Source organism: Cardiocondyla obscurior, linkage group LG12 (assembly GCF_019399895.1).
Source record: "Cardiocondyla obscurior isolate alpha-2009 linkage group LG12, Cobs3.1, whole genome shotgun sequence".
Classification (NCBI taxonomy): Eukaryota; Metazoa; Arthropoda; class Insecta; order Hymenoptera; family Formicidae; genus Cardiocondyla; species Cardiocondyla obscurior.
The window spans coordinates 5,320,045-5,334,670 of NC_091875.1; the positions used below are offsets into that span (position 1 = coordinate 5,320,045).

A 14,626-nucleotide genomic window follows, 5' to 3' on the forward strand; every position below is an offset into this window, starting at 1 on the left:
TACCTACTTTCTTTTTTTTAGTATTTTAGTGAGTTATACATCGTTACAGTTGGCACATATTTCTTTTTTAACGAGAATCTATGCTTTCAGCACGTCAATCTGCATTCTTTAGTAACGTACCGCGATGAGATTTAATAAAGAATTATTACGGTGAAAGTGCATCCATGTGCATGACGTAAATTATTTTAGGATCGATATATCGCGCGGCTTTCCACCTTACGTTTCCCCTGTTTCTAATTACGATGGATATTACAACTTGTCCCAGTTAATATCTTGCATACGGGAACTTTGTTGTTAGCTGCCACGGCGCAGTCATATGTGGCACCCCAGAGTGCCGCAATGCTGATTGCACAATTCACTGAATTATTATCCAAATTATTATTCAACGCGAATAACTTGCGAGAAGCACCGAGCGCTCTCAGACGTTTTATGTCTAGATCAATTTTTCTTTTCCGTAACTTACATCTTGTCACAGCTTTTATCACCTCTATTTCCTAATTCTTTTCCTGCAATTTTTTTTCCGAATTTATAGCCGCGAGACGAACGAGAAAAGGGCCGCTGTGACGGACGATATTAAGAAAATTTTTGTTACAATATTTTTTAACCAAAAATTTAACTAACATATATACCGTTGTTATTATTCTTGCTTATTTAATGCGGCCGTTAGAGCCACTTGCTGTCAACGGCGAGTACGTATGTCGCATTACGTCGCATCGCTGTTACATTATACATCAGCGGGCATAATTCTGAAAACATCGTGTTCCGCCGCATGTGTGCTTATAAATATTGCAGCTTGTCGGCGTACGGCTTGTCCGCTGTAGATCTGAAGTGGCGCCTTTGTTCCTGCGCGCGATTAATTATTCACTGACAATCACCGGGACGCGTCCGATGCTAATATATGAGCGGTTATCGGCAGAGATGAGTCCGGGCTATGCATGCTTCGTATTGAATCGATGATTGCTTAGCGACGATGGTTCGGTAAATACGAATGAAATCACCCGGCGTGTTTGTCCGTACTCGTTCACTCTATACGTTCCCCGAGAACGGAAACAAATCATTCTCGATCTCGTTAAATACACATTTTGAGTAGCTACAATTAATTTTCCTGGTTATTTTAAGTTACACCGACATTCAAACCGCGTATGATTCTTATTTATATTCTCGCGTTACTTTTCCGCTTATAATTTACACGTTTGTTCTCCAAGGATTTCAAAGACAAATTTCTAGGATTTTCCCTTTCAGTAATTTTTTACAGGTGAACAAGACGTCTACGTTGCATTAGAGAGAAAGAGATAAAGAGATAGAGAGCTACGCGAAATATAAACGCAAATTTCCGCTCGTTATTTTATTTTCTACTTTTTTTTTTTTTTTTGTAACTCAAACCACGATGGAGTTTCACGGATGGTGAATGTTGCACTTCTTTTCGTAGGACACAGTGCGATTGTTATGAGAAATTAAAAAAAAAAAAAACCTGGCAAATCGATACGTATGTGTATTGTTGCGTGCACTTGTACATATCGCGAACAATTTTTCATATCGCCCAGAAGCGCGTTATATTGGTGACTCGACTCATCCCACGCTCTCTCCTCTCGGATATTTCGCGCTTTCATTCCGTTGGATTTTTTCCTCTCCCTCTCCTCAGCGCCGTGTACGCGTGAAACGTCAAGGTTTTGCGCTCGCAATCGCTGTCGTGTCCGCGTAACTTTTACCCCCGCAAACTTTTCTTATACACACTTGGGGTTTCTGACGTCAACGTCAAGCTCGCGTTCGCGTTCGCGCCTTTAAGCCGCAAAATGTAATTGTGCCAAGAACGATTTCTCGCTAGCTAGCTAATGCTCTTTGCGTATAAGAATTTAAGCCCTTGATGCGTACATAAAACATCTTTGTTTTTTCTATTTCTTTTTTTTTTCTTTTTATAATAATTTGTTAAAAAAGTTGTTAACGCCAATGTTTAATATGGATATCTCGGCTACTTATCGAGAAAGCTGCATTATCGGCGACGAACGGACAGAATCAATATTTCCGTATGCTTTGCAGTCGATACTTCTATTCTCATGTGAAATCCGCGAGAGGATCATGATAAAGAGGTGGACGCTCGCTATTTTTTTTTTTCCTTCCCCCTTGCTTAAATACGCGGATAAACGTTGTCGAGAAGCACGATATCGTCTTTCTCGAATGCGATTTTCACGAAAATCTCCCCGCGCATTATTTACGTCGCTGTCCGATACGTGCACGGGTATTATCTACCATTCGACAGCCCGTTTCATTCTTGACGGCTCGGCTCGCATTTAAATGCCTGCATGCGGCCGCAATAAACTTTATCTTGATTAAACGTCAATATCGCGAGCAAACGGTAACAAACGATCGATGCGGAAGCGCCCTTCCAAAAGTATTTTTGATTATACACCACCGCGATTACTTTAACATCGTCAATATGTCGGTCGACGGCGACAACAAACCATTTGCATTTCCCGGCGTTTTTCGCGCGTTGCATTTTTCACGAGGTTTTCATCTGGCACGGCCATGTAATTGGTCGGTTAACCGACATCGTTTGCATTAAAAAAAAAAAGAAAAAAAAATGAGAGAGAGAGAGAGAAAAAGAAAGAAAATAATTCGCAGCTCTTTGCATCAGATATCATACACGTCCGCGCCGCTCACGCGATGTAATTCAAGTCGCTTAATTAACCGTGTCAGTGTAACTTGGACGATACGTAATTGTACACCGATGAAGCAAAACGAACGGACCGTGCTTCCATCAACTTTCGGCTTCTTTTCGCTCTCATCGCTCGGGTTAATTTTAATATCTAATAATAACGTCGAGAGCGAGAATATCGTGTTCCGCGCTCGAATTCCCCCGTGTTGATATTACAATTTTCCATATCTTTCGTATTATATCGCATTCGAACGTGCCGCATAATAAAATAGCGCCGGAGGTACGCGGCCGATCGGTTGTCATTTAAATTAATATACGGTTTTAATTCAATCGCGCTTATTAAGTTTTAATTAAGTGTCGCGAAGACTCGTGCCGTGAAATTTATTTTGCGCTCGTTCGTCCGGCAAGGATTTATTTATTTAGCGCGAGACGTAGAGATCAGCGCGGCGAGTAAATAACGCGGGGAAATACAGGGAAAAGAGCAGCGGCGTGTTTTTTAGATTCTTCGGCGTCCGTCTGTCTGGCTGGACCCGAAACGGGCTGTTTTTCCTCTTTCGCGTTCTCGAATATCGGTCGTGCGAGCAAAGCAAATTTGCGGCGCCACCGAAACTTCTTTTTTTTTCTTTTTTCCCTTCCCCACCCGTTCTCTCGACACAGCGGCGCATTTTAGGATCGTCGATCGAAATCGCGCGAGGCCGACCCGGAATTGCAAACGAAATTAACGAATCGAGGGCGCGTGCGGCGGGTGGCCACCGTGGATTTTGCGCCCGTGCCAATCCGCTTCGAAAGTTCGACCGGATTAGAGAATCTCTGTCAAACCGATGAAAATACCTTGGAACGAGAAGCGGACACGTGCTGTGACGAGATACACCAATTTTCAAGGGGGTGCGCGGTGGCGCAAAGGGAAAGGGTGGCCTCTCCCTTTCTTCCCTCTCGAATCTCGATGACATACATTCGCTCCGCATGCGAACTTTTTAATAAAACCCGGGGAGAAAAAATTTAAACAGTTTTACGTTGTTATGCCTGTTAATTGCTGTATTAAAACGCACAGTAATATTTTAATAAAATACGGAGATAGCGTTACGAAAACGTTATTAAAATGAAATGCAGCTTTCTCTACGTACACAGTTGAACATTTTATAAACTACGTATTTTAACGTCATATTACATATGTTTCTATCGCCTACCTTAATTTTTGAAAAATGAATTTATTAGACCGCGCGAAGGGACGGAAAGGGAAAAATGGGGGCGGAGGGTGGAAGGGCAAGGCGGGCGTGCTCTATTTCCGTAAAAATGAGATGTAGTCTGCAACGTGAGCAAAGTTAGTTACTCGCGTTCGGAGTTGTAGTACATTACCCCGGACGTGTGCTGCAAGAATTTATGATAAATCTTTTTTACCGTGGCCCGTCGTTCCTTTTGCTATCCATAAAATTATATCCGCGCTTTAATACTCCTCACGCTCGTTTCCTTTTATCGCAGATTGAAACATCCGTTTAATTAAATTAAAAAATTAATCGAACTGCCCGCTCCGTACGTACCTCGGGGTCGTAGATCGGCGACGCGGGATGTTCCGAGCACGACGGCCCCTTGTCGGCGACTTCGTTCTCTTTAATGCGGATTTCTTCCGGCGCGATAAAATTGCTGGATCCGTATTGTAATTCCGCCCCCGTGCCAGCGAGAAATAATACGACGCGCCAAGACGATTTCAATTCGCCTCTCCCCCAATCCTCTTTCCGACGCCGCGGTAATTTGTCCGTATCTATTTGACTTTACTCGAGAACTTCAGTCGTAATTATTATTGCAGATAGAAAGCACTGCAATTTTGGTCCAAGTGTATTTGCGAGGCGTGCACGGAGTACAGCTCGTCGCCTCGGCGTACAAACACAATTAACAGCCGGAGCGTGTGCGCCAAGCCTCGAATTTACTTTACGGGACCTGTTGCGGGGGTCCTTGAGTTTTGCCTTATTCTCGCCGGCATTTTCCCGGCACCGTGCCGCTTTTATCAGCCCTCGCCGTTTTCCGTTTCACCGATAACGGCCGATGGTGCTATCGCGACTACTGCGTCGCACGCTCGCGATTAAACTTGAACGAACGGAAATTTCCGTCATAGCGCTCACGTGAAATTGTAACTTGAATATAAGAAATTCATAGACGGCATCCGAAATTTTTGGCGAACTATCGATAGGTTTCAAACATGGCGTGTTACATTTTTTACGTTTTAATAGCGAAAGTGGAAAGCGTAATGTTGAAGTTTTTCAGCTGCTCCGCGGCGAAAATTAAATTGTATCATATTATGTCGTATTGTATTATATGATGCTGATATTTAAATTAATATCGTCAAATTTCCAATGAACACGTGGTATGTTTGCCTGAAATTTTACGCGAATGTACACTGAAAGGCAGATATGACATTTGCTGCGACGAGCGGCGACGGCGGCTGGCGTACGTGACTTCCTCTCGAGTGCGGGGAAGATGTAGTAGGCCGCGTTCCCTCTCGGTTCTCTGTGACCGATACTCCGCAACATATCTACGCGAACGCTTCGTGTGAGATTCGACACATACCACGCTAAGATCACGTACGCTAGCCGCCGTCGCTGCATCACGAACGTCATTCCTGACGGTGAGTGTACACATACATATAACATGAAAGCGTAGGTGTGTATCGGTATTCCATATTTTTCCTCTAAATTTCGTTGAATACATTGTGTACAAGATGAGAACGCGTTACAAAATGTAACAGCATTATCAAACAGGAAATGCTATTTTTCTTTCGCATTTGTAAATACCGTTGCAATGCCCCGACGAATCGCACGGGTTCCATACGCCCACTGTTAATTTTGCAAAGTTATTTCCGCGAGCCGCGTCGTACGCGGCAACGCGTTTTATTAATCATCTCCGGGACGGTGAAAAATTGAATTTTTAACGCTGCAATCCGACAAAAAGCACACGCTGCAATTCTGAAATTTTCCCGTACCTCTAGCCGAGCAACAATGTATCCGTGCACGCGTATCAAATTTCGTTCAACGAATATAAAATTGATGCGTTTATTTGTTATTAATTGTTTACAGTATTTATTGTTGACAATTTAAATTTAACCAAAATAATTTTATGCCAAATTATATACGTTATCCTTAACGCTTTTTTGAGTTGGCGGTCTGGAAAATATTTCAGTTAAAAATATGGTCTCTTTATGATAGATTTTAAATAATTAATTATTTAAAATTTTGGGAAAGAGATCTATATGAACTTTTTTCTAAAGATAAACTTCCGTTTGATTTAATAAAATTTTTAGGATTTAAAATAAATAATTAAAATAAGAAGTTTTCAGTAGTTTAAGGCTTTAAACAGGAAAATCGATGGAGCGTAATCGTTTTGCATTAGTGTTATTATTATTTCAGAGCTGCGTAATTTAACGCGATTAATCACATTTGGATATTAAACCCGCTAAATTTAGTTCATCCGAAAACACTCGGAGCGACGGAGAAATAATTAACGTCAACTAACGAGACGCGATTAATGCCTGCGCGTATACAAGTCTGCGTGCATCGTCGCATCGAAGTCGGTACCGTCGCGTCTGCCGTCATTCGATTAGCGCTAAATACAATTTATCGGCAAACTTAAAAGGTGAAAACTGAAGATCGTAGTTTAGCACGGACCGAGTTAAATGAGTTTACGAAGTTGCGAATTAAATAACAACTTTAACGAGGTTGCAGGCTGCCTTAATGCCCGGCTAAACCGTGCTTGTATCCCGCCTTTACCATCTGTCTCTCTACTTAAGTGTTGACTGAAAAAGAAACAAATCACCCGTTTTTCCCTCCCAACGAATGCGAAATGACCGTCTCAGGCTGTAGTTAAAAGTGGCTTCAGAGAGCAACGGAATCTATCATTTTAGCTCACGCTTTTCTATCACGCTTATATTTTAATTAATATATTCGCGTATATTAAACGTGAGATTGTAACTCGTGAGATCTTATTCGTTATTCTGTTACTGCTTGCAGTTTGCCATGGAATCCAGCAGTTTGAAGAAACGCCACAATACACCGAAGTCAATCCGGGCCAGGATGCGAAATTAGTGTGTCGAGTTCTCGGGAAGAGAGGGCAGTGCATTTGGCAGAAGGATCAAAAGGTTTGCTATATACTTTTATTTTCTTTTAATTTAATAATTTTTAGCTTATTATGTCGATTTTGCAAGAATAATTATTAGATTAATTTTATTATAATTATCTTCAAGTACCTTTATCAGTTAGGGAAGAAAATTTTGTTCATAACAGTAACAGGAGTAATCTTTTTTTTTTTTTCAATTATTTTTTTTTTTTTTTGCATAAAATTTGTAAGTAAGCAAATTTGCAAATAAATTGTAAATAACGGAACAAACTTGATTAAAAGTGACGTACGTTGTTAAATTGCAAACACGCGCGCGACATTCCTTTTTCAAAGAAACGGAGTTCGGGATGCAAGCACAGCGACGTAGTGATGTTTGCTGGCTGCGATTGCGAAAATTGAAAAACACAAGGAACAACGGAAAGAGCTGCAGCTTGTGTGTAGTGCATCGTAACTCGGAGCATTTCATTGCTCCCGCTCCGCCTCTTTAAAGCCCACGGCAATCGACTTTTCCTCGTTCGTCGTACAAACGCGTAAACTTTCAGATAAGTTTGTCGTGGCCGGAAGTGGACGTTATAGAACGCACGACGATAAACGTTCGTTCGTTCATTCGTCGGTGGTGGATCTAAAGGGGAAAGGAAGCTTGGGCGCTTCAAACTTTCGCGAAACTCCGCAACATTGTTCGCCGACTAAGTTCTAGCTAGACACTGCAGATTATTTTCGCGTGTCGTATCGTCTGTCGTTTATTCTCGCGTAACGTTATCTTCATAGTTAACTTGCCCGATCAAATTGAAATATTCATACCGAAATATGATTATGCAAAATTATTCTCGCGATTTAAAGATTTAATAAATATAAAATTTTCATTATTAAGAATCTCTTCTGGGTGTTTCTGTAGCTAATTCTAAGCAGTATGAGGAGCACGCGGTATTACAAATTCTGTTCGACCACAATCAAGATTTGATGAAATAACTCGCGTCTAAATTATTCACGCGGTTTTGCATTTGGCACTTTTATCATATATTGATGTTTCTATTCAAAGCTCTGCGTGTTGCTAATTCGAGGGTTTTGCGATTGCGATTTATAGGAATACACAGTTCACCTGTGACGCCGCGGCCATAAAGTCACAAAGGAGTGATTTACGCGGGGTCCATCGTTTGCTTGATCAGCCGGAATCTGGCGGTAACGTGTTTTCTCGTATGATAAATTCCCGCGCGCGGTGCGCGGCCACGCACGATAGCGCGAGCCCGATATTTCACTTGGCTGGAAACGCAAATACCGAACCGTTCGAGCGCGACCATCAGCGTCCGGTTCGGGCGAAAGTTAAAATTTCAATTAAATCGACGCGGCATCAAAAACACAGCGCTTCCCGTCGTCGGATCGCTCTCCGCTTTTCGAAAACCGGCTTTCCGTGTTTCGCGTCGGGACGCGTCGTCGTATCCCGGGCCCTCCCTGAATTATTGCGGCAGCGATTTGTGCTACGTCCGGTGTATCTATAGAAATGCCCGTAATGGAAAATAATACACTATGTCCGCGATATATCCGCGTTAGCGGCCGCGTAAATCCGCGATACATTTCCGGTGGACGGTCCGCGGGGCGACTTATATCGACAGGACCTCCTCGCGTTTTCCTTCTCGCCGATGCGCCCCACGTACCGCGGGCAGAAGAATATATCTGTACGTCTGGCACTTGATTGGAGATGAGACGGCCCGGAAACCGTGAAAATACCGGATGATACGCGGCATCCGCGCAAGTTGCGCGACGAAGAAACAGCGTCGTGAGGGAAGGCAGACGGCTTGATTGGCATGCTCGCGGCGTTCTATGCAAAGTCCCTTGAAGTGGCGCTTCTTCCGCGGATGCAATACCTCTAAGTTTAATCGAACGCGATCTCAGACGATCTTGAGAGCGTTTTGAGAGAGACAGATGAGTTTCTGATTTTACCTGTCGTAATCTTTCATTATTTATGCGCAAATAAAATAAAGACAAAAGACGGCGGAAGTCTTTCTCTTTCGTCGAAGAGAAAAGAAACTTTAATGAAGAATAAAAATGACTCGGAAGGATCTCGTTTGTGCGAAATTTTTTCCATTTTGAATTGCGCACATATTTACTTGAAATTTGAAACTATTGTTTAGCGAAATAGATGATTACTCGCTGTTAAGACTGACCCAACTAGTATCTCATAAATTTAATTATATAAACTTTAAATCTTTCGCAAATATTTAATTAGCTCGCAATATCATTAAATCGCCGTCAATCTCTGCCAAGTCCCTCGGCTTGTCGTTCTCGAACTTGTATCTAGTGTCACACGTCCGGATATGCACTCGTGTTACACGGAAGTGCCGTGCTGGAGGACGTTAATCTCGTTGAAGTTAAAAAGTTTCACGGGAAGCGGAATCTCGTTCGCCTCTTGCAGGGATTTAAGCGCAACGTGATCTTATTGTATTAAGTTTAAAGCTAAACGCGTCCGTCGCGAGTCTTTTTTCTGGCGGTTTCCTTTCTTCCGCGTTCCTTCTTTCTTCTCTCCCTCCCTCCCTCCCTCCCTCCCCTTCCTCCCTCGATAATCATCCGGCACGCGGTTTATCTCTCGCAGGATAGACGATCGTAAATTTAGTGTAAGCTCGCAGACATTTATACACCGCGTAAAGTCGAAAGGAAGGAAAGGAGAGCCTTTCCTCTCGTCACGAAAAGGACCACGACTGCGGAGCACGCTCTAAATTGAAGTCATTACAACGGTTTTCCGCGACCGAGAGAAAAGAAACGGAACTTTTCGTAGCCGGGGATGAAAAGCCGCGACGAACCCGGAAAGCGAGCGCGTATGCCAGAAGGGATGATTGTGGTCGGAAGGATGACAAAGGGCGAGGTCGCCGGACGGCGAGTAAAACGCGGCCATCCCGCCCTAAGAGGCGCGAAAGGACGAATCCTTGAGTGGAGCATTCCGCGTTTTAATTCTCCTTTTTTTCTCCCTCGCGTGCTTGCGCAGGAAATCCCGCGACTTTATCTTCAAAACGACACCGATATTTCAAGTTTAAGAGCCGTCCACGTCATCCGTATCGCTTCCGTACGAAGCGGGTTTTGAAAATTTTAACTCCGCAAGAATTTCGCTGAAATATATCAACTTTAACGCGGAAATGCAGTTGAATATCTCCCTTTTTTTTTTTTTTTTCTGCATGAGAAATATTCGGGGAACAAACACTCAGAGTTGCGATAATTTGAAGCGCTGTAACAATATATCGCGCATTGCAATTTTCATTTTATTACTATCGATTACTGTTTACTGCAGATGTTTGTTTCAATGACTATTGGACTGTGAATAATACATACTTATATGAGCATAAATACATTTCGCTTTTATAATTATTGCGGAGAACACTCGGTTGAAGAATCGTTCGTGCATATGATTCAATTAGTCAAAAATAAAAAAAAATAAAAAAGAACACAATAGTAATATGCAATATATATTAATAATAATTAAATATAAACCAAAGGTAGCCTGTTCTGCGCGAATAACAATTTATTTGAACGTTTTACGTCAAATTATTGGAAAAATTAATTTCGTAATTATTTTAAAATAATTGTCAATGTGATTAATCATCACTTTACAAATCGCGGACGAATCGACGGTTGTGTTTGTAAAGTAAATACCCACGGAGTTACTTGAACCTTCCCTCCCGTGCATTCTCTGTATTTTAAAAATTCTGCAACTTTGTGACGAACATTCATACCTACATCATTAATGCATTTAATCTTTAAAACAATATCTAAAAGGCAAAATCCGTTTTAACGATGAAGTAAACAATATACCTACGTACAACCGCGGGTGGAAATTGCAAAGGATTTCGCGGGGAATCGCCGCGACATTAATTGTTGATCTCGGAAAAAGCACAGCGCCGGAGATTCTGTCTCGAATACGAAAAAAAAAAAAAAAACAGTAAAAGACCCGGGAAATGCGTGCTCTCTCGCGGGGTTTGCATGTTACGTAATAACGAAAATAGTAACGGAGGCGATATAAAAACCGAGGGTGGCGGAGGGAGTAGCGGTCGACGTCGTCGTCGGTTTTCATGGTGGCCCGAGGGGCAAACAAACGAGGGGATTGCGCGCATTGAGCGCAGGGCGCAAACAGTGCGAGGCGAAGTGGACGGATAAGAGGCGTGGGCTCGAGTGGCCTCTCGTGCGGCTTTAGATATTTATCGTTGCCGCATCTTTCCGCGCGATATGGACTATTGTGGCGAGAGCCCCGCGCCGAAAGGGCACGCCCGCCTATAGCTAAATTACTCGCGGAGGGCCCGCGGCGCGGCGGAGAAAGCGGGCGCAATATATCTGGTATTATACACTTGTGTACACACCGTCGCCGGGGTGGCTGGCGGCGCATGGCGCCGTATGCACCACCGCAGTGCGTACATTAATTTGCATATTAATTCGCGAAGGTAAGCCGACCTCGGTGACATCTGGATTAGAGAAAATATCAGCGGCGATATACTAGGCGCTCTCTCGCTTCGCCACCTTTGGGATCATATTGCGACGGGATACGCCCTTGTTCTCGATCGCGTGCTCCGAAATGACATACGCTTTGTACCGCGGGACGAGGCAGGCTCGCGTTAAATCGCGCGTGGGTATTATTTTTATTCACCGGTTCGTAACGACGGAGGCCCTGCTTCGTGAATCGCGCGTTTATCACCGCGGCTGTTCTGACGTTCCACGCTCGCCACGGACGATGCGCGAAACGCATGTTCAACTTTTTAATTATGACGTGAAAATTTTACAAGTGTTAACGCTACGCAGGTATGTACGGGAACACCGACGCCCTTGCGCGCTTATAACTTTCGCAGACACTCGCACGGCGGCGGCCCCCCGCGTGTACGTGCTCCAGCGACGCGTGAACTAATTTGCATATTAATTCATGTAGATAATCTGTTTTAATGACATCTGGATTAGGGAAAATGTACGCTTAATATATCGCCCTCCAGCATCCCGAGTGGCTGAAACGCGCGTTTCTCGTGTACTAATAGATTTCGATTATATGACGCATCGATGACGCTATACGAATATTGACACCGAGAGCTGACTGTGCGATATCATCGCGGAATCAAACGGCAAGTTTCCCGAGAAAAGCTTAGTCCCGTGAAAAACGATTTGATTTTAGTCAACCAGTTTTATGCAACACGAACACTTAAATCTTAGACTAAAATATTTAATCGTAATTTTATCGATGGAATTTTCGAATTTATTTCAGTCTTCTTTTCTTTTTTTTTTTTTTTTCCTTAATTTATTTCTTTGCAAAAATATTGTCCGCTGACTGGGGGGAGAAAAGAACGGGGAAAATATAGTGGCAATACGGCAAATACATTTTTTTCTTCCGCTCGCTTGCAGATCTATCTCCATTATCGGATCGAGTCTTTCGAACGGAGACTGCTCTCGATATTCCGCAAGACAGATTTTTCATTAAGATTTATGTACCGCCGAGAATACGACCGGTAATTTTTCAATTCCGTTCGCAGCAAAACCGTAATGAAATATTGCGTGGGATTTAATGCACCCGAAATGCTTCTACAATTTAGAAATGGGGAAAAGCCCACCCTCGCTACCGTTCTCGTTTACGCGCGCGTAGTTTATCGCGCGTCAATCTGTTATTTATCAACTAACGTAGGCACCTAATAGTGGCAATAATATTTTACTATAAGGATGCCTTATAAGCGAAATTTGCGATGAATTTTTCTCGTGAGATAAATTTTCTGGTAAAGCGTGCATAAATATTTGTTATTCCCGCATACTTAATGAGCAATGCGAAATAAAAAAAAATATAAAAAAATTAAAAAATGCTCATCGCCCTCGCTATATGCAAATTTGTCATGATATAAAGCTTGCGCGCTTGGAAATATGCTAATTCACGCCGACGTCGTTTTGTGAGCTCTCGATATTCAGTGCTGTCGGTCCTCCTTCACGCCTGTCGACTATTTCTTGCTTAAGCCGAGATTACCCAAGCTAGATTAACTTTATTCAGAGGTGCATTGTGCATTTTTTGGTATTTTCTTTGGTATATTCTTCTTTTAAATCAAAATGCCTTTAAGGGAAAGTGTCTTCGCATTACGCTATTTTTTTTTTTTTAATAAGAACATATACGCACGTACAACATATTTTTAATAATTAGTTTCAAACGCGACCGTTCGAATACTTTTATTACTTACTACGTATCCAATATTAATTTAAATCTACCACGAGATTGTAACTCGTGAACACGTTGCGGTGGTCATCGATAAAATTCATTATTAGCCGTAATAAATTTTTAAAAAATGAAAACAATTACTATAACTTCGTACTTTACCGCTGAAAATTATTACATGTGAAACAGTCTTCTTTAACGTAGAAGAAGCAAAAGTAAATGATGCGCTCTGTAATATCTAGTATTTATGAATAATGTATCGTTATAATTAATATTCAATTTCTGTTGTGATTGTCAATAAATATCAGTAATTACAAAACACATTGTTGATATTATGGAAGAGTTTGTTAATTATTTAAACTAATTAAATTATTAAATAATAAATTTTAATTAATAATTTGCCGAAGTTTTTGTTACCGACATCTTTTCAATTTATTATTGAATATGAAAAAGAAACAAAAGGTATAAAAGCAATTTAAAATATAATGTGTAGCAATGAAAAGCAACGATATCGCTTCGTTTTTATAAACCATCGTTCGTTACGCGATTTAAAATACATAAAAAAACGTCGAGACATAAATTTCCAATTATTTTAAATATTATTATAAGCATGCTTACAAGAATACATATATACCTGACAGTTTCACATATGCTCTTACAGAAAGAAATAGCTTTCCACTAATGAACATTTTAGTGACACACGTAATAAAAGTACTCGACACGTTTGATAGTTTTGCATTATTGTTGTAATTTAAAACGTGAAACGAATTTTAATGCAATATGTCATTTAGTGCGAAATGCAAATTTTCAATACGCGACAAATTGTAAAGTACGTGAACCGTTATTTGCTTCTGAACTAAATGATTCGCGTCGAAACATTTAATTAAAAAAATATTCTTCTCTCTGGAAAATAATCTCGCGTAACGATCCATTCACGGAGGTGCTTTAAATAATTCAGATTTCTTTTTTTTTTATATATATATTACGTTCGAATGTGTTAGAAGTGAATAATCTTCGACTCGGCTGGCTTCGAAATATTCGACGGAGTCTCTTTTAGCGCGATTGTACTCACTTATCGGAAACAACAATGCAAATATTCCTCCCAATGCTTCTCAAACTCCGTAAGGAATGCCTGACAGACGTTGGGTGGCGACCTGGGACTTGAATACCGTATTACTATCTCAGACGACGACGACGACGAAGGCTTTTTCGCAGTGGGTGATCCTGAGACGAGATCGCCTCCGAAAGCTCAGAGATTTATGCCCCGCGCGGTTTCTCGTTACTTCCTCAACCAAATATCCTCTCCGCTACCGGGCTTTTCCTCCCGCTCGCTTTTCCTCGGCGGCCCATCCGCCTTTTCCGACCCCGACTTTCTCCCGCGAAAGTGAATATTTATGAAAGATGTAAATAACGAGCAAGATAATTTTCTCTTCGCGGGCCACTCTCGTCTACAATGCCCAACTCTTTCTGGTACGCTTCGCGTTTCCCTACCTCGAAGCTGCGTCGTTTCCGTTTGTTTCGTTCGCCGCGCATTGTTTGCGCTTTCTGCGACATCGCGCCGGATGCGATTCATCCGTTTTCTACGCTGAGAATATCACCCACCCGGGTTAGAATTTTTCAACTCGCAAAAGTGTTCGAAAGCCGACGTTTGATCCGATGATTTAGCATTTCGTGAGATTTGCGAAACGTCAAACGTTTCTTTACTCTTCGAAAAG

The 14,626-nt window shown here is 41.9% G+C and overlaps 1 protein-coding gene across 3 annotated transcripts in view; it reads left to right on the top strand.

Moving 5' to 3' along the window:
* Positions 1-14,626, top strand: part of LOC139107084 (kin of IRRE-like protein 3) — a 138,518-nt gene that overhangs the window by 97,408 nt on the left and 26,484 nt on the right. For all 3 annotated transcript variants that reach the window (XM_070664359.1, XM_070664362.1, XM_070664361.1), the window contains exon 2: positions 6,652-6,779. In XM_070664359.1, the coding sequence (XP_070520460.1) occupies positions 6,652-6,779 (128 nt within the window). The remainder of the gene's footprint in view (positions 1-6,651; positions 6,780-14,626) is intronic.